At 36.7% G+C, this 21,256-nt stretch overlaps 2 protein-coding genes across 2 annotated transcripts; both read left to right on the top strand.

Moving 5' to 3' along the window:
* The first annotated feature begins 11,112 nt into the window (after nucleotides 1-11,112).
* LOC764944 (alpha-1A adrenergic receptor-like) lies at nucleotides 11,113-12,003 on the top strand. The gene has a single exon (XM_001201611.2). The coding sequence runs from the start codon at nucleotides 11,113-11,115 to the stop codon at nucleotides 12,001-12,003; it is 891 nt and encodes a 296-aa protein (XP_001201611.2).
* Nucleotides 12,004-15,859: 3,856 nt separating this feature from the next.
* LOC100893858 (trace amine-associated receptor 8a-like) lies at nucleotides 15,860-16,483 on the top strand. Its single transcript, XM_003725725.2, has one exon. The coding sequence runs from the start codon at nucleotides 15,860-15,862 to the stop codon at nucleotides 16,481-16,483; it is 624 nt and encodes a 207-aa protein (XP_003725773.2).
* Nucleotides 16,484-21,256: the final 4,773 nt, after the last annotated feature.

Raw genomic sequence — 21,256 nt, 5'->3', positions numbered from 1 at the left:
ACATAATGAACATAGCAGAAGTGGTAATTGATAATTCATGCTTCTTATCCTTCGTGTGCTTGACCTATAATCTTACAACCGCTTGGCAGACTGAGTCCAAAGTTCGACTTGTTATAGGCAATGGCGAGCTTGCAACCTATTTTGAAAAATTACGGTGGGTGAACTTTCAAAAGTCAATGAGACATGAGGGCTCTAATGAAAGAGCTAGTGATAACGTACGTCGGGGTGGATGTGCTTTTCGTTTAAACAAAAAATAAATTTTTAACGATTTTTTTTTTGTGAAAAAAACGTCCATAGGCTAACATGTTAGGCTGCTGACTCTGACGATAGGGGGCGTTGTGAAATGAGACTAAACGGAGCAATATGTTTACACGTGGGAAAAACAGGAAGCATTTTTTGTTCTAAAAGTAGTTCTAAAAAATTCATTTGAATTCAAAGAGACACACAATAATCAAGTAATCAAGAGAAAAGAATATGTGAAGTACTTATAGGCATTGAGTTGGCTAGCGCCATCTCATTTTTGTCTTTAGTAGAATCAGCAAATTCTCGTCTGAAAGTTTTGTACATATATCAAAGTTGTATGGATTTAAAAGCAAGGCGTACATTCTGTTTTGCTCTTATTCAATGTTTATTTGACTATGCCAAACCTGCATGGTATAATAACATAAACAAGTCAGATCAAAAAATGCTTCTGTGCGTGACCTTGGTTTAAATATTGACAGCAATCTTACTTTCAAACAACACATTAGTAATATTTGTAAGTCTGCTTCCTTTGGTATATATAAGATCAGTAGAATCAGGAGGCTACTTGACCGACCCACAACTTCAAAATTAGTCCATGCTTTTGTCTCGACCCATATCGATTACTGTAATTCTTCTCTTTCTGGCCTCCCTCAGTCACATCTAGTCCCACTTCAAAGGGTACAGAATAGCGCTGCTCGGCTTGTGACTCTCTCGCGTAAATCAGAGCACATAACTCCAATATTGAACTCACTACATTGGCTTAAAATTCACCACCGCATATCCTTCAAAATTCTTCTCCTGTGCTACAAAGTTATCAATGGCTTAGCCCCCTCTTACCTTTCCGATCTCATATCCTTACGTTCCCGTACGTCGTCACGAACACTTCGTTCATCTTCCACATTACTGTTAACACCTGGACCCCGCACTAACACCCGGTATGGTGACCGCGCCTTTTCAGTTATTGCCCCCGCTCTCTGGAACAAACTGCCCGCCTTTATTCACTGCGCCCCCTCTGTATCTCAATTCAAATCTCTACTCAAAACCTATCTTTTCAAATTGTAAATTGCAGTTGTGCGTCGGTCAATGGAGGTGCGCACCATATTTGTCTTTATTCGGTTGATTGCCACTGTTTTTCTTACCTTATCTATGTTACTTTTGTATTTTTGCTTTTTCTTCTAATTTAATTCTACGGGTTATAGTCTTCTCTTAATCAGAACACTGTGCGCTTAGAAACATCAGTATTAAGCGCCTAATAAATGTTATGTATTATTATTATTATTAAAAGAAATTGCAAATTATACAAAACAAAATGGTATGATTCATCAGCTGTTTTGGTCTAAGAACTCATGTTGGCTACAGCGAAGCTGGTTTTATTGAAGTCAACCAAAGATTTAAACAACTCGTATTGCATCAAGTGCATAAAATATATAACACTAGGTCGAATTATTATATTCAATCCAACTTCGATCTTCTTTCTGACTTATATGATTATAATACAAGAAAATAGCCGATTCAACTTTAACTTACCAGAAAGAGTAGGTAGTATTGGAAATTCGTTTTTATTATATACTATGCCATAGAACATTGAATTCCCTTCTCAATGCTATAAAAGAAATAGCAACTTTGCTCATTTTAAGAGGAAATTAAAGGAAACCTAACACTTGAGAGTCAGAGATAAGCGAATGACATGTTATATGATTGAAATTGTTATTCTTCTGCCGGTTCATACTGTTTCATTTTGTATATACTTGTGTTTTTGTACGTTATATAATTTTTACATATACATCATTTTTTCCCTCTTTTTCATCTTGTCCTTCTTCCTTTTCTTCTTGTACTTATTATCATTTCTATCATCAGTCTAATGTTGATATTATCATTATCATCATTATTATCTTAAATAAGTTTTTTTTCTTATCTGTCTGTAAAACTTCAAAGCTTCACTCAAAACTCACATCTTCCTTCAGACATTTAAATGCTAATTTTATTGGAGGAACTCGCGCATTTGAATGTTTTTTAAACAGATATATGGCGCCATACAAATGCTGTTCATCATCATCATCATCATCATAATCAAATATGACTATTTAAAGTTATTTATGTTGTACATGTCTGTCGGGGACCCCACTGGAAATAAGCTCTCGAGCTTTCGTGGGTTATCCTGTTTAAGCTGACTTATTTCTTGATCTGTTATTCTTGCATATTGTACGTTGGAAGCTTGGCGACTAAAAATCGATCAATCAATCTTCTATATTGGAATTAATCTTTTCGATTGGGTGCATTGTGAAATGGTGAGTCGGTGAAGTGAACGAATTAGGATTGATGTACTGCCTTTGACGTGTTTTTCTTCTTTTCTTTTTAATTTCAAGGTATAGGTTTTGATATGTCGCCTTAGTGTCCAATGCGGTTTACCATGACAATGTGGAAGAGGGTTGAGAGTTGTTGCTCACGCTACCTTTCAATTTCTGTTAAAAGTGATGCGAGAATGATAGACTTAACTTTCCCAGTAGACTTTACATCCCGATATCTTCTACTTCTTGTGTTGTATTTGTTTTATTCTCTGTTTCCTCTGTATTTTGATTCGCCAAACAATGAATATGATTGTTATTATTATAAATCCTGATAATCTCAAAAACACTTGTTAAAACATATCAAAAATTAATCTTGGTCTTCTAAAACTCTAAAAATGTAATGCTATATCAATACCCATACAGAATCATGTCCAATTCTTACCTGATGGCTAGGACTGAGCCTTTACTCTGCCCCACCTGTTCAATTAATAACAAAAAACCTGTTTCCAGTATTATTAACCTATTAAAATGCATACAAATGTTTCCACATTACACCTTCTTGCCATTATGTTGTTTATGCATGCCATACACTCCATTGCTACTATGTTGCAGTCCTCTTTCTTTCTTTTTCTCAAAGCTCTTCTCCTCCTTGCCTATCCCTTATTTCCTTTCTTTTATTTATAATGTATATTATGTATTTGTATATTCGGATGTACCCAATTATACAAGCTATGCTTACTGGGATTCGCGCCTCCTTCCTTGTAATACAAGTTCTTAAAATATATTTATCTTACTACCTTTAAAACGTATTGTTTGAACAGATGTCAAATATGTTGTCAAATTGAATGGAAGAAAATAAATGTCAATTTGAAATTGAAACTGAAAATTAAAGAATTAGAAGGATTATTTGACACCAAAATAACAGACACAAAACATTCACGTGAAATAATGGGGCAAGCATGTGTGTCCACCGACCGATATTTTCAGGCGTTTGTCTCCGAGTGTAGTACATCGTCCGGTCAGTGGCTCAACCGACGTTTCTTATTACTTGTGCGAGATTTAAAATATATTCTTTTGTCCCAAATCAAAATAAAATTGTGATATGATAATCTTTCCATTGCTGCTTCAAACGAAACAAAAATGGCTTGATTAAGCGATGTTCAGAAATGTTCTAATGCAGAAAGCGAAAGTGATAAAATGATTAAAACAAAGAATAACATAAGAGATAGTGATAGAAGGACGAAACAAAGAATGACATGAGGAAAGACAGAGAGAGAAAGTGATAGAATGATAAACAAAACAAAGAATTACATAAGAGAAGGTGGTAGAAGGAAAAAGCAGAGAATGATAAAAACAAAGAATAATATAAAAGAAGGTAAAAGAAGGGAGAAACAAAGAATAACATAAGGAAAGACAGAAAGAAAAAAATGTTAAAGAAAAGATAATGGTAAGATAGAAGAGAAGATAAAAGATAAAAAACAAAGACTAACATAAGGAATGGTAGGATCAAATGATAGAACGATAAAAGTTACATAAGGTACCGGTTGTCATAATGACTCAAACATACAATCCTAAAGTAACAAATGGAAATTTTTCCCGGGGGGGGGGGGTAATGTTCCAGCTTGTACATCATGCGCGTACAAAAACACATTTAGGTTGTAAAAAAAAAAAACCACACTTTTGAAAAAAAAGGTGTTTAAATCACACATCGGTTACGTTAATTAAAAGGGTACATAATTCATAAAACCATACACACAAGATGACGTGATTAAAAGGAGCACTATTTGAGTGTTAAACCAGCACGCCGATTACACCGTTAAATTGTTAATCTGGAAAATGCCACAATTGTCTACAGAAAACTTTTAGGGTAGTTTAGGGTATAGACATTTTCTAAAATTAATGATAAATGACATACTTGTTAAGAGTAGGAAAACCTCCCCAAAATACTTGCTCAGGATGTAATTTGGGGCTTCGATAAAATACTTGCTTAAAGGCCCGGTCCCACTGCACTTACGGATGCAAAGAGGATGTAAGACGTAAAAAAATCTTGCCATCCGTTGGAAAACGCTATACATCCGTTATGTACTCATTGCATACGTGTTCCATACGCTCTATCCATCGAGCATCCGTCCACTGTAATTTCATCCGCGCAAAAAATTTTGAGCTGCACAAAACTTTTAGAACGGATGAACTTCCGCCGTGTACGATGTAAATCGGCAACAAATACGAGCAACAAACCTTATGGCCCGAATTCACAAAGCAAGGTTTGAGCTCAAACCTCCTTTTGTTTCGCCAAACCTCCTTTTGTTCTTTACAAACCAGGTTTGTAAAAAACGCGTAAAAACGCGTCATATGACGTACGAAAACCAAGGTTTGTCGACAAACCTCCTTTGTGAATTCGGGCTAATATGTCCGTTATCATCCGTTAAACGTCCGCTGTATCCTCTCTGCATCCTCTGGGCATCCTCGCAACTCACTTCCGCTGCAGCTGAAAATGGAAATAGGGAGGAAAGATAAGGTACATGGAACGTCTATACATCGTTAGTAGCACGGAAATAGAAAGGATGTAAGCGTATGCATCTCGTATATAAAGTATTCAAAGCTGTCGTCCACTTCCATCCGCTTTCATCCTCTAGGCTTCCGATGAACATCCGTTTAACATCTCCGCTACATACTACCCACGTCCGTTATTTTCCGTTCTGTTTTCGCAAATTTTCGCAAATTTTGTCCATTTCTGGAGCGGATGAAAACGGATGGAGCCATCCTCGAAATTTCGCTCGTCCGCTGTGTCCTTTATGCATACGTTTTGTGTCCATCGGCCAGTGGGACCGGGCCATAAGGTACATTTTGAAATTCTAAGTATGTGTATGATGTACACACTGTAGCACAAACGTGATGCACACTTGAAAGTTTGTCAAAGTGGAGCAAGGAATCTCACGATGTGACCATTATCAGCTACAGGGGGCAACAAAATCAACCACTCAACCACTGTTGTTTGTGTCCCCGGGAAGTGATCCAATTTTTTTCCTTCAATATTGTGGTAGAAAAAAAGGTTTATAACATTACCAGCTTAGCATCATGCATTTGCAGCATGTCAAAAGACTAGCAATAGCAATTGCCAGGTTTGTCAAACATTAAGGAGTTTTCGCAAGCTCAACGCGGACGGAGAATCTGCGGTACGTGTGCAAAATCGAGAAGCTACTATAATAACAGCGGGGAGACCACTGAGGTACTCAAATCCAGAACGGGTTTTGGCCAAATCTACGGGCGTTCTCAATGGCACTTGATTCACTTGGGGCGTCGTGGAGAAAGCCCGTAGACTTGGCCAAAAACCGTTCTGGATTTAAGTTCCTCAGCGGTCAACCCCTAGCTTCTCGATTGTGCACACGAACCGCAGATTCTCCACCCGCGTTGAGCATGCCAAAACTCCCTCAAACCTGGCAACAACTAATGTATGTAGTTTGGATTCTAACTATTGAAATACTATTATTCTTATCAGGTGAATGAAATAGTTTGTATCGAGGCACTTTTCAAAGACGTATGCATTGAATTTGGTTACTTTACGAAGATTGGCTATTGGCATGGCATTCCATTGCAATACCTCCGTTCTATACGTACGCGTTCAACGAAAAGCGAAACCGCTTATTGTAACGGGGTCGGTCTATGTGCGACGGCCGCAGTGCCATTAATTAGGAGAGTTTTGCCAACTTGGTTTCACTGGGTCACAACATGGCGTATATTCTTTTATTTTGTGCTTACCCAACAAAGCAGTAGTCGCCATATTGTGACCAACTCGAACCGGGTTGGCCAAACTCTGTGTAACGATGGCTCTGGACGGCCGTAACTCTGAGCGATCCTGCATCGTAGATGGTCTGTCCGTCGCTGAGCGAAAACTCGCTACTGACATTTCCTCTATATAAGACTTTCTACATACTTTGATTAACTTATTTAATGAATGTTTTATGAGGAATAGAACTTATGCTGATCTTGATCTTGTCATATAATTTGGTCTGTGAAATATGTGTAGGCCTACTTGCCGCACATAGTCACACACCAACAATATCATACACCACCGAGATCTGCGCGAATAATTGGTTGATGATCCATAATAATACTGGAAAGAAATGGAAAAGTCGACGCGCATTGTTAACCTTGATCAAAAACCTAATTTATAGCGCATATTTTGTGCTTTATTTCTAGAATCTAAGGCACAACTTTAAGAAGTGGGTCCCATATAGCCTATGATACGAAATACAAGACTTTTTTGGGGGCATACCTTATTGGGTTCCCCACCCACTCTTTTTTTTTTTGGGGGGGGGGGGGAGCGTGTCCCCTTGTCCAGCCCCTGATTGCCGCCCATAAGGGGGGGGCGCTTGTCCCTACCCCATTATTCACTGAATCGAACTCACACCCTTCTAATCTTCAATCAGGCGTTTAAACACCTCGGCTATGGTACCTCAGTATTGACTTGATGATTTGCACGTCAACATAGTGGACTGCTACGTGTGATGTCCTTTTAAGGTACTGTGACGTCCTTTTAAGGAACTGCCATTGCCTTAAAAGGACGTCACACATAGCAGTCCACTATGTCGACGTGCAAAAAAAGGTCCCTATTATGAACAGAGTACGACAGTAGACGTCTGTAACTGTGGCTGATGAGGTTTTTGAGCTATGCTGGAGCAAGTCAATTACAAGTCTTCTATATTGTAAGTAACCTATTCGATTGGATGCATTGTGAAATGATGAGTTAGTCAAGTGAACGAATTAGGATTGATGTACTGCGTTTGACGTGCTTTACTTCTTTTATTTTTAATTTCCAGATATAGGTTTTTATTTGTCGCCTTGGTGACCGAGGCGGTTTACCTTGACATGTGAATGAGGGTTACGAGAGTTGCTGCTCACGCTACCTTTATAATTTCTGTTAAAAGTGATGTAAGAATGATAGACTTATCTTTCCCAGTAGACGGTAAATCATGATGTTATCTACCTCCTGTGTTGTATTTGTATTCTTTATCTGTTTTTCTTGTTTATTTTGATTCGCCAAACATAAACATGATTATTATTAAAGGTAATACAAAGTCTTGGTATGGGGTCATGAATTTGATTCAAATGAACATATTGGAAGCATATGCGATCCTACAATATTCACTGATCGTTGTTGTTGCTGAAATCGACTCTAAAGTTATGAAATTATAAATAATAAAATCTTTATGTTGTATAGCTCCCTCTCAAGGTCAAGATATTAATCAAGCTATTAAACAATGTTTCTTGACTAAAATCGAACGATAAGCTATTACCGTTAGGAAATTATATATCACAACTACATATTCTGAGATTTTCATGGTCGCAGCTACTATTGTACGGCCGTAGGTGCTATTTGAAATTTATCAAAATTTACCGGGAGCACCGGTAAATTTTTACATTCAATTTTTCTCGAAAGCAGAACTGTTTTAGGGGCTATATTTTCTAGTGCTTATAATGCATCCATAGGGGCATCCAAATATATCAAAATTGTAAAGAATCACTCCCCACCCAATTTTCAAAATTCCGAAAACTTTGTAATACCTTTAAAGAAGCGGCAGTATAATGTGTCATAATGTAATACATCGTGCTGTCAGTGGCTCAACTGACGTATCAAATTAATTTTGCAACATTCAAAATATATTTTTAGGTCCCAAATCAAAATAAAATTCGGATATGATAATCTTTCCATCGCTGCTTCAAATAAAACGAAAATGTCTTGATTAAGCAATGTTCCAAAATGTTCTAATGCACTTTTTATTGACAGAATTCTTCTTGACCTTCACTCTTTTTCAGAACAAAACTTTCTGCCTCATCATGCAAAAAGTCGACGTTTTCATTTTCAAAACATTTGAATTTTAATTTTTGAATTTATTAACAACAACACATCACAATAATGACAATACATATGAACAATCATACAATGCAAAAAATAATACTGATGCATGCACATGTATATATAACATAAGAGTAATGTCGATTAAACAGTAATGGTTTAAATTAGATATTTAGACATACATCTGCATACTATTACGTTAAATGTGTATTACTATATCTAGGTGAAGAGGTTAATGGGAACTAGAAGTTAGCACAAGTGCTAATCGAGCCTAGTTCCATTCTTTAGCAAGATTTTTTTTCTGTTAATTTGTTTATACATATGAATGTAAATGAATGTAAAACTTGTTTGTTTTGTATTTACATATATAGAACAAAATAATACAGTATCATGTAACTTTTGTACATACTAAAATGAAGAAAAAAAAAGTTTAAGTGTTAAAGCATTATAATGAAAGAAGACAAATCTTTGAACAAATAAAATCATCAATGTGTTCATAAAAATGAAAAGGGTGTATTAATGAAAATAATATCATACAGATGTGCGTACATGCACAAATCCTTTAAAAGCAGCTATAATCGTTAACAAGCAAGTGTATACATACATAAAAGGAAGACAAGTAAAATAAAAGGAAAAACAAAGAGGGGGGGGGGGTGGGATTGAGCCCACATCTTTTACATAGAAGGTAGGTGGAAAGATGTCCCCGAAAAGATAACCTCGATGTTTTTAATCTAATTTCATCTGGGAGATCATTCCACAGCTTTGTTCCTACAAACGCAATACAACATTTATATAATAAAAATAATGTTGAGGGACACCACATGTTATATTCAATTTCAAAGACATTTTGTCTTTATATTGTATAAACTGTGATCGTTTAACAAAATAATCTTCAAACCATTGCAAGGCTAACCCACGTATTCCATAGTGTGACATTTTTTTGAGGAGAATGCTGTGGTTTATAGTATCAAATGCCTTTTGAAAGTCAATAAAGATGCCAACTGTTGTTCTACCTTCGTCAAAGTATTTCAATAGTGTATTTGCAAGATTAATCAAAGATAACTTAGTGCTATGTTTCTTACGGAAACCATACTGGTGTTGAAACAAGACATTATGTGCTTCCAAATAGTCAATTACACGATTATTTATTATTTTCTCAAAGATTTTACCCAGTATAGGTAAAACTGAAATAGGTCTGTAATTACCAGCTAGATCTTTTCGCCCCTTTTTATAAATAGGTGTCACTTTTGCTACTTTCAGAGCGTCTGGAAATTTACCTCTTTCTATGGAAAGATTGAAAATATATGTTAATGAGCTTGAAATGTATAGGGCAGCATCCCTCAACAATCTTGCCGGCAAATTATCATATCCACATGCTTTTTTTGTATCTAAAGTCTGTAAGTGGCATTTCAATTCATTCTCTGTTATTGGTTTTAAAAATAGTGATTTTTCTGTTCTATATACTAAATATTCTGTAAAGTCAGAATTCACTGGTGGTATTTCCTTTGCCAACTTTGGACCTATGTTTACAAAAAAGTTGTTAAATTCGTTAGCTATTTCATTGTCAGATGTTATCACTCTATTCTGTACACCACCTGAGCTTGATAATTTCTCAACATTGGTCACTTTATTTTTGACATTTCCACCACTCAACAACTCGTTAATTGTTTTCCACGTTTTACGACTATCATTCTTATTAATGAAGAGAGGTTACTATAATATTGTCTCTTTGCATTTCGTAGAACTGTAGTTAAAACATTTCTATACCTCTTGTATTCTTCCTCGTCTTTCTGTTGAAATTGTGGTGCCTTTAGTTTAGAATACCACTTGTGCTTCTTCTTGATTGATTTTAAAATAGCATTAGTCGTCCATGGTTTCTTCCCAGTATTTTTCCCCTTTTTTTAGGTTCTTCGAAGTTGATGACATAATTGGGGCATGCTTGTCACAGACTTGCGTAAACAAGTCGTAAAATACAGAGTATGACTCATTTAACTTTGTACAACCACTTACATTGTTCCAATCAATTTTACCTAGATCATCATGAAATTTATTAATATCATAATTTCTGAAGGTACGAAACACAGACTTTTTGTGGCTTGTTTTACTTGCCTTCCTTAGATGCTCAAATGATTAGAAATCGGGGTTTTTCCCTTTTATTTAATTTCTCTCCCATTAAGATCATTATTGTGTTTAAAACTGTCCATTTGAAAACTATTAACAGGGGAGGGAGGCGGAGGAGGGCGAATATGAAAAAAGAGAGTCTGTGACACTGTCATCTTCAACAATTAACGACGATAGTGATTCGAAAACGACACCACATAAACCGCACAACGTGCGTGCGCACTCACACTCACAGGCATCGCACATCCAAACAAGTACATGTACACACTGTCTTTTAACCCACCTACGCGCACATGCAGACATAAATGTGCTTCAGTGATATAATCAGCATTGCAAATTTTTTGTGACACATATAATAGCCTAGACATATATACTGATGCACAAATGAATAAATAGTCGACCATTCACTAATTTTGTTTAAAGCTGCCAGCGAGGGTAAATCAGAATCCATCAACATAGAAGTCTTGAAAGTGAAACTAACTTGTTTCTGTATAAACTACTTGAGTGCTAGTTTAAAAAATGTTGAATTTGCACTTTGCAACTACGATCGCAATAAACACTATGATATCATTTATTGGCACGCTTGGAAACACCGTGATGATAATGACTTATCTCTGCCGGCACGAGGTCCGAGCGACGGGAAATTGGTTTACTATGACGACGTTTGTCGTCGGTGAAATTATCTCCTGCGTCACTTATCCGATACAGATGTTGGTGGACATATTCATCATCGATAATAACCCAGCATGTTTCATTGCGATGTCGATGGACATTTTGTTCGGGATCTGCTTTACATTGAACGTCCTGGCTCTGACAGTGGAGCGCTATATTTCGATTTGCAAGCCTCTACGAGCACCGACTATGCTCACCCAACGTCGCATCGGCACTGTCATTCTGGCTATCTTCATTTACGCAGTATTTGTGGCTATGTTCATCCCTCTGGCCACACCAATTGGCTTCAAAGGAGACATTTCTGAAGTGGCGAACGGTTGTCGAGTAAGCTCAGTCATTCCAAATCGCCAATACGTCTCTTTCGTGTTTGCCAACTTTCTTTTGCCTATTCCCGTCATGATCATTATATACTGCCGCATCTATCACGTTGTGCGTCGACATATTCGTGCTGTTGCGGATCTTACCGTAATCCAACCCCAATGCGAATCGGGTGATCCCTCTGTAGCCGGAGCTGCCGCCGAGAAGAATCGCCGAATGTGGAAACGCGAGGTCAAGTCTGCTGTGCTCCTCTTCGTCATCGTCATCAGCTTCACCATCTGCTGGTTACCGTTTGTGGTATTCATCCTCATTCGATCCTTCAATAGTGTTGTAAGTCCATTGGCCTATGGTTTTATACATGCAGTTGTCTTCAGCACTGTAGCCATTAATCCGATCGTCTACGGTTTTGGCAACAAGACGTACCGACAGGCAATAAGTTCCGTTTTCTGTGGCCCATTGATGAAAATGTTCAATCTTGATAGTCCGGTGAATGTGAACATATAGATATCCTGTTCATGACAACAGATTTATATCAGGTTGTGTGGTAAAGGCATACAAGTATCGTGCACTACCAGTATAGTTGTACTTGTATTCCATCGACTCCTTTCTTTCTCGATCTATACCTCTCTTTGTTCACGCTAAAGTGGTATAGAATGTAGTATTTGATGCACGGTTTACTTAACACAAAGATTGCGAAAATCACCTTCGTGTCCATCTTGTAATGGATATCCTAGAATTTAACCACTATTTAGTAATGATAAAGATGTATATATTCTGTGTATAGATCATTATACCCATGAATGCATTGCAGATTGAGTTCCAACTATCTTTAATGAATACAAAAACATCTGGCATATTAAGTGAAAGGATGCTCCAATGAATTACTGAAATGCTTAGATTCTTAAATCCAGGATGTTCCAGACCGCCGTTGTAAACAGAAACGATACTTCGAATCTATATCAAAGGTAATTGCTTAGCTGTAACTCCAGTTGTAATACATTTTTGGTATACACAAAGTTTATTGCCAAGTTCGAAATAGTTGTAATTACATATTCTCTCAAACTGATTGCACAAAGAGGATTTTTACTTTCATTTTGACATCTCCTTCTCTTTGATTCCGGATCAACGAAGTTTTAAATTATATAAAAGCCCATTGTGCCAATTTTGCACTGATGTTTATATTTAGTTCAAAAGTCATCGTGGTATTGGACATTTTTGAATGTGTGTTTACATTATGTTCAATTCAAATCTAATATATTTATAAAATGTATGCATTTGTATAGCACAGTTCATAAAAAAAAGTATTATAAAATAGATTTTTTGTGTGCTATCCCCTACGTTTTTCTCCAGGACGTTAAACGTTAAAATGTTTTATGGAACGTTTATTTACATCCCAGGAATGTTATGTGCTTCTCGGAATAGAGTAACAAAATTTCCCAGAATTGTCTGATCTACCCGCTCTCCGAACTTGTAAGTGTACATTAAAGATAAAGGTGAGTTCTGGTAAAAAAAAAAAAAGAAGAGAAAAGTACATGAATTCTCACATAATCAAACGAAACTTACACTGAATGTTCAAGATTACAGTTGTGCGTCGCCATATTCGTGCTGTTGCTGATCTTACCGTAATCCAACCCCAATGCGAATCGGGTGATCCCTCTGTAGCCGGAGCTGCAGCCGCGAACAATCGCCGAATTTGGAAACGCGAGGTCAAGTCTGCTGTGCTCCCCTTCGTCATCGTCATCAGCTTCACCATCTGCTGGTTACCTTTTGTGGTATTCATTCTCATTCGATCCTTCAATAGTGTTGTAGGTCCATTGGCCTATGGTTTTATACATGCAGTTGTCTTCAGCACTGTAGCCATTAATCCGTTCGTCTACGGTTTTGGCAACAAGACGTACCGACAGGAAATATGTTCCGTTTTCTGTAGCCCACTGATGAGAATTTTCAATCTCGAAAGTCCGGTAAATGTGAACATATAGATATCTTGTTCATGGTTGTTTCGAAAAGGCATACAAGTATCTTTGGTTTAATGAGGTTTCCGAGCTATGCTGGAGCAAGTCCATTACAAGTATCTTATAGTAGAAGTAGCCTTTTCGATGGGATTCATTAATTGTTAAGTGGTGAGCCAGCGAAGTGAACGAATTAGGTTTGATGTCCTGCGTTTGAAGTGCTTATTTAAATTTTAGTTTCCAGGTATAGGTTATTATCTGTCGCCTTGGTGTATGATGCAGTTAACCTTAATATGTGAATGGGGTTTATGGGAGTTGCTGCTGTCGCTACTTTTCAATTTCTGTTAAATTGATGCAAGAATCGTGGATTTTATCCTTCCCTGTAAACGGTACATCCCGATATTCTCAACTCCATGTGTTCTCTGTTTTTCTTTGTATTTTAATTCGCCAAAAAATGAAAATGATTACAGAAGCAGAAGTATTATTTGTCACAATAACAACAACAGCACACAAAAGTCACTCGTGAAATAATAAGGCCGGGATGTGTGGATATCGACCGATGTTTTTTTTCTCGGATGTTTGTCTCCGAGTGTACTATATCGGGAGGTTAGTAGTTCAGCCGTCGTTTCAAACGACTTTGCAAGATTCAAAATATATATTTAAGGTCTGAACTCGACATAAAATCCGGATATGATATTCTTTCCATCGCTCCTTTTGTTTATTTGTAAATAATTGATCATTACCTCCACCTGTTTTCAGAATAAAACTTTCTGCCTCGATATGAATAAAATCGACGTTTCTTTTTCAAAATATGAATATAAAATTTGGTTTGATCACAGGTTTTTCAGACACCCCCTAAACGAGGATTTCTTCTGAAACCAAAATACACCCTAAATGAGGGTTTCGCTTTTCCCCCCGAATTTACACGCTAAACGGGTATTTCAGAAAATTATACTCCTAAAGAAGTATTGTAAGATTGAAACCCTTCGAGCATTTTGAAGTGCGATAGGGATTACCATTGAAGTTGTTGACTGTAAAATAAATCAAACTGCGCTTCTGATGTAAATTTTACAATGTAAAGAATTTGTATCAATAGTCCTTTCTTTGAAAAAAAGAATTACATTTCAAATTTGATCTATTGTATATAAATTACATATAGTGTTTACAAAAAGTACACAACGTACAGTGAACAGTTACTATTCTACTATGCAAAACAAAATATAAGGGACCAGCTATAGGCGTGAGACTTGGTAGGTCTGTGTCGGTATCGTGAGCGTCCATCTTGATCTACTGAAGATCTGAAGATCGTTTCGAACCGACTCGCGCTAGATAAGCTACCTCTCGCGGCCGTCGTCCACATTATGAGCAAACACGACGAATTATTACCCCTTTCCCCCTGGTCTGGATACCGGTGTGTACAGCAGAATTTTGAATCATTTTGAACAAATTCCCTTTTTCTTGAAATGATTCAAAATGGACGTTTATGAACCCCTTAATGCGGCACCGCGCGGACCGCGTCCAATCTATAAAAAAACCCACTCCTTTATACGCGTTTTCTTTGTCACGCATGCTTACAGTATTTATATTTGACTGAGACCACCGGGATCCCACTGAGAGTATAAATGTGTTTAAAACATTCCACTCGAAAACTATTAACGTGGAGGGGGGGGGGGGGGATATGAAAAATAAGAGTCTGTGTCGCTGTCATCTTCAACAACTAAGGCCGACCGTGATTCGAAGTCGCCAGTCGCCACCGCATAAACCGCACGCATAACATTCGTGCTCGCGCGCACTCACAAACACCGCACATCCAAACACGCACCTACGTGCACACGCACTTGAATGTGCTTCAGTGATATATGTTATTAACATTGGTATTAATTTCCGTATCATATATAAATAGCCAATATATATAAACTGATCCACAAGAGAAAATTAATAGTCGATCATTCACTGATTTTTTTTAAAAAACTGCCAGGGAAGGTAAACCAGAAGCCTATAACATAGAAGTCCTGAAAGTAAAACTTAATTCTTTATAAATAAAGTACTAAGTGCTAGTTTGAAAAAAAATGTTAAATTCGCACGTTAAAGCTACGATCGCAACAAACGCTATGATATCAATTATTGGCACGCTTGGAAACACCGTGGTGATAATAACTTATCTCTGCCGGCACGAGGTCCGAGCGACTGGGAATTGGTTCACTATGGCGACGTTTGTCGTCGGTGTAGTTACCTCCTGCGTCTATTATCCGATTCAAATATTAGTGGACATATTCATCATCGATAATAACCCGGCATGTATCATTTCAATGTCGATTAGCATTTTGTGTGGGCTTTGCTTTACATTGAACGTCCTGGCTCTGACAGTGGAGCGCTATATTTCGATTTGCAAGCCTCTACGAGCACCGACTATGCTCACCCAACGCCGCATCGGGACTGTCATTTTGGTCATCTTCATTTACGCATTATTTGTGGGTATGTTCATCCCTATTGCCACGCCATTGGGCTTCAAAGGAAACATTTCTGATGTGGCCAACGGTTGTAGAATAAGCTCAGTTATTCCAAATCGCCGCTACGTCTCTTTCGTGTTTGCCAACTTGATTTTGCCTATTCCCGTTATGATCATTATCTACTGTCGCATCTATCACGTTGTGCGTCGCCATATTCGTGCTCTCTCTGATCTTACCGTAATCCAACCCCAAGGCGATGCCTCTGTAGCCGGAGCTGCCTCTGCGAACGATCGCCGACTGTGGAAACGCGAGGTCAAGTCTGCTGTGCTCCTCTTCGTCATCGTCATCAGCTTCGCCATCTGCTGGTTACCTTTTGTGGTATTCATCCTCAATCGATCCTTCAATAGTTTTGTAAGTCCATTGGCCTATGGTTTTATACATGCAGCTGTCTTCAGCACTGTAGCCATTAATCCGTTCGTCTACGGTTTTGGCAACAAGACGTACCGACAGGCAATACGTTCCGTTTTCTGTGGCCCATTGATGAAAATGTTCAATCCTGCTAGTCTGGTGAATGTGAACGTATAGAATTCTTGTTCATGACAGCAGATTCATATCAGGATTTGCCGAAAAGGCATACAAGTACTTTGCACTACCAGTATACTTGTACTTGTATTCTCTCAACTATTTTTCTTTCTCGATCTATACCTCCCTACTTTCACACTGACCAAATATTTATGATCTTAAAGTAGTATAGAAAGTTGTATTGGATACACGGTTTAAATTGGCCGACTCCATCAAACTCAACACAAAGATTTCGACAATCACTTTCGTGTACATTTTGTAATGGATAGTCTAGGATTTGACCATTGATGATAGATATATATATATATACACCGTGTCATACCCAGGAATGTGGTGTAGATCGAGTTCCAACTATCTCTAATCAATGCGAACTCAAGGCATAAGTGAAAGGAAGCTCCACTGAATTACTGTAATGTCTAGATTCTTTAATCTCGGATTTATCAAGCGGCTTTTAAGTAAGACAGAAACGATATTCAAGTCACATGCGCATATAATTATATGTGCATTTAGATCTGAAGTGTTAGAGGAAACCTCACCCCAAGAAATAACTGTACTTATTCCGAGCGATGTATTATATTATTGCCCATTAATCTACAAGATTCCCCACAAAAGTGTATGAGAGAGGCATACAGCAAGAATAATGTACAATTTCTTATCACGACATGGGCATCGCCATTTTCTTGATACCATGACGTACCATGCGAAGTTGTTTATCAATTAAATGTCTTCAAATTTATGAATACTTCGGGGTGTGCGGTGATGAAGCATTTCATTCACCTGCTATTATCTTTTGTACTACTATTGCCAGAACGCAAATTGCGGAAATAAGTTGGGTGCTCTTCTGGGGTGAGGGTTTCCCATAACTAAAGAATAGATTCGTCAACTGCTATATTTTAGTATTTTTAAATGAAGTAGTTACAATTGTTCCACTGTTATATATATATATATCTTCTCAGCTATGATTTTTCCTCGTTGAAAAGTAAAGGTTTTGTTATTGATGTCAAAAGTGTTTTCAAGTTAAGCTTGGTGCATAATATATTTCCAACTTCACAAGTGGTACGTCACATTATCAAGAAAATGGCTGCGCCCATTTCACACTAAAAGGCGTCACATCGTGCCAAGAATTTCTTCATTGATATCTTGTACATTTTCGTAAGGAATATGATATCTCAAAGTGCAGGAACATATCTCATTTTTTTTTAATACCTACGCTTATTCTTTGGGGGCGATGTTTCCTTTAAGATGCGCAGCTAATTTAATGAATCCGAAAAGCAAATATTTATGGTGCTTGTTGTGGCTACTTTGAAACTACACCATAGGTATTTGCTTAGCTATAACTCCAGCTGTGACACATCCTCGGTATACCCAAAATTAATGGCCAAGTTCGAAAAAGAGTTGTAATTACATATCCCTTCAACTGATAGCACAAAGAGGGTCGTCTCTTTCCTCTTGCCATCTGCCTTTCTTTGATTTCGGTTCAAACATATTTTCAAATTATTTTTATAAAAGCCCATTTTGCCAATTTTGCATTGATGTTAATATGTAATTCAAAAGCCATCGTGGTATTTGACATTTTGTAATGTGCCTTTACATAATGACAATTCTAAATGTAATTTCTTTAGTAAATGTATGCATTTGTATAGCATATTTCAGTAAAAATATATAAAACAATATTGTGTATCCTATCTCCTACTTGCTTAAATCTTCAGAACGTTAATTTACATCCAAGAAATATTTTGTGCTCCTCGGAATACAGTAACCAAAATTCCCCAAATCGTCTGGATTACCCACTCTCCGAACTTGTAAATGTACATGTACATTAATAAACAATGTAGACGCTCGTTAGTGGAACAGTTTATTCAATTGATGTTAAATGTACATGATGGATGTTGTTATGTTTGTTTGATTGTCCATTCATTAGACAGGGAATGATGTTATTTTACAATTTGTGGCTATAGTCTTAGTAATTTCCGACTATGAATCTTTATTGACAAAGAAATTTAAAAATTATAATTTGATGGTAATTGATGTTTGATAATCATCATTGGTAAATAGATAGCAATGATATCGCCTCGGGGGTGATAGAAGGGCCGGTGTAAACACCACCTTGGGAGTGATATTTCCCACCATCATCCTCATGAGCAGTCAATATTTGTATACTATTGATCAATAATGGTTTCAATGTTCAATAAATACATTCTTGAAGACATGACTTGTATAAAATGTTTTCCCATTAGTTGTTCTTGAAAGAATCTATTAAATATTTTAGACTTTAGCATTCATCTCTAAAGTCGTGTCTCATAACATTTAACTTCATGTTTCCTTTATTCAATAAACATGTATGCATGGTTGACAATGATTTGATCCTCGTTATAAAGTAGAGTACACAAGTAGGTAATGTACATGTTTACTAAACTTAAAGATAAACTCCAGTACTAGTAAAAAAAAAAAAAAAAATTCTCACAGAATCAAACGAAACTAACACTGAATGTTCAAGATTACAAATAAATGACATGTGCCAAACAATTTTGGAAGAAAATGTATACAGGCTGAGTAATGAGCATGTAAAGACAAGGAAATCAAGGTAGTACTAGCCCCGACACCATGTGTGTTGTCCCATATATCAAGTTCAAGTTCAAGTTCGTTTATTTATTTCATTTCCATAAAAAACACAGCAAATGCAAATAAACATACAAGTATAAATACATACAAGGAATGGTCAGTTATTACAATAGTTTAAAATGAAATTGGAGAACATAGGAAAGGCCCATGGTGGCTTTGTATAAAAAGTTCCCCGAATATTATAATTTATATTATTTATATTATTGAGCATATATGAGTTCGAGATATCACAAAATATAGCGATAAACACAAAATACAGCAATAAATACAATATAAAGACAAAAAACTACAAACATATGTATGAAATAATCTAAAATTGGAGGCGGGGGGGGGCAAAAAGCTTTCTATGTGAGTGCTTGTTACTTTACCAAGACTCGGTCAAATTTATTATGATTTTGATGACTCCAGAACCTTGCAGTGCACACCAATACTTACATGCTACATGATCAACTGTTTCTGATCCATTCCACACCTTTTCTTTCACAATGCAATCGCATTACCAGTACAAAAGTTTATCTTTAAATAATGCTTGTTTCTCTCCTGAACCCTTAGTTATCATCTATTCGATTAATTTCCTAGATGGAATTCACTCACTTTGCATAAATAAGTCAAAGCTTTGTTGGGAAAAGCTCTGACAAACTTGCTGTACTCGTCATGTTACAAATTAGTCAAATAATATGCATGCAATTAGTAAACAGGTATATTAGGGCAAAAATTTGCCTCATATAAATTATTTGCAAACTATAATGAAGAGGGCAATAAGATTGTCATAGAAACCTGGCTTTGTTGGCAGCTAAAAGAAAAAGGAACTTAGTCATAGCTTAAAGGTCAAAGTCAAAGGTCATAGTCAAAGCAAAAGAGCAATGATTTATTTAAAACGTGAGGTCTCATAACTGAAAAGATGACAATGGAATAATTGTTTTCCTTTTTTTTTTTTTTTTTTTTTTTTTTTTTAACCTAAGAGGTATTTTAAAATACACATTGTAGCTGCAGTACCTGAATGAATGTATGTATCATGGCCAAAAAGTTAGTTAAACATAAAAACAGAAACGGTGATCGATGAAGTAATAGTTATATTGCAGAACCCACTATCATGCCTATCTAAGACATTACTTTTATAACGGCGCTATCATGATAAAAAAAAAGGAGATTTTGCAATATCATTAGAGTTCGCAGCATTAAAAAATTAGTATTCTCACTTTTTTATCAAACTTTCAATCAAAAGTCTCTATTGTGCTAGTCGAGCCAATTGTTAATGAAGCTTTTATTCCTTTTTAAGTTACAATGTTCAATTCATATTTTGTATCAGGGTATTACACTTCCATAACATTACAAATTCACAGAATTCTCACTTGTTTCTCAACTTTTTACGCATATGTTTTTCAGACTTTTTTTGCTAGTCCAGCCGAATTCTCATATTTGTAATTAATTACTTGTTAAGGTACAATGTTCAATATGTTCCATTAAGTTGATTTACAAGATCCCGTAATGATATGCGATAGTCGTAAATACATAAACATATTCTTACCGTGGTAATAGGTTCTTACCAGAGTATCGGCGCCGTTCTTTGCCTGTAAACCTGGTTCCGTGACAGCAGTAATATTCATCACATCAGCTCTTTCATGAAAATGAAAAATGTTTTACCCCTCAGTTGCTTGGAGCAAAGAATTATAGTTACCTGTTCTCCATCCACATACAATACGTTTTAAAGAATTCCACATGATGCGCGTTAAATTTGTTAAAGTTGATTTAACACACATAGGAATATGAGTTTCAAGCAGTAAATTGGCTTCATTACAAAAAACAGAACACAATATTTCAAGTTTGTATTGGCTTAAATGCTATACATTCTGACGGAGCTGTCATTTCAAAGCTCAAACGTATAACTTGTCAATATATGACCAATTCTGTTATCGATATTTCTAAATGTTTAGTTTCTCATGTATGAACCTAACCTTACATCGATTATGTCCATTAATAATGTAGTATAAAAGGGGGAGCTAGATATGAGGGAAAAGAGGAACAGAAAAAAGAGGAAACACAGAGGGTGAAAATGGGCGGGGAAAGAACCCCAAGGAATCCCCCTGTACACTCGCCCTAATCACTGGCCTGGCTGATTCTTATTTTATTCATGTGCTACCCCCCCCCCCCCCT

Source organism: Strongylocentrotus purpuratus, unplaced genomic scaffold, assembly GCF_000002235.5.
Source record: "Strongylocentrotus purpuratus isolate Spur 01 unplaced genomic scaffold, Spur_5.0 spur5_scaffold_15, whole genome shotgun sequence".
In the NCBI taxonomy this organism is placed as follows: Eukaryota; Metazoa; Echinodermata; class Echinoidea; order Camarodonta; family Strongylocentrotidae; genus Strongylocentrotus; species Strongylocentrotus purpuratus.
Note: the sequence above shows the minus strand (reverse complement) of the source record. Positions and strands in the feature narration are given on the sequence as shown.

Coding starts and splice junctions, on each gene's coding strand:
- LOC764944 (XM_001201611.2), top strand. CDS start 11,113: ATGACTTATCTCTGCCGGCACGAGGTCCGAGCGACGGGAAATTGGTTT.
- LOC100893858 (XM_003725725.2), top strand. CDS start 15,860: ATGCTCACCCAACGCCGCATCGGGACTGTCATTTTGGTCATCTTCATT.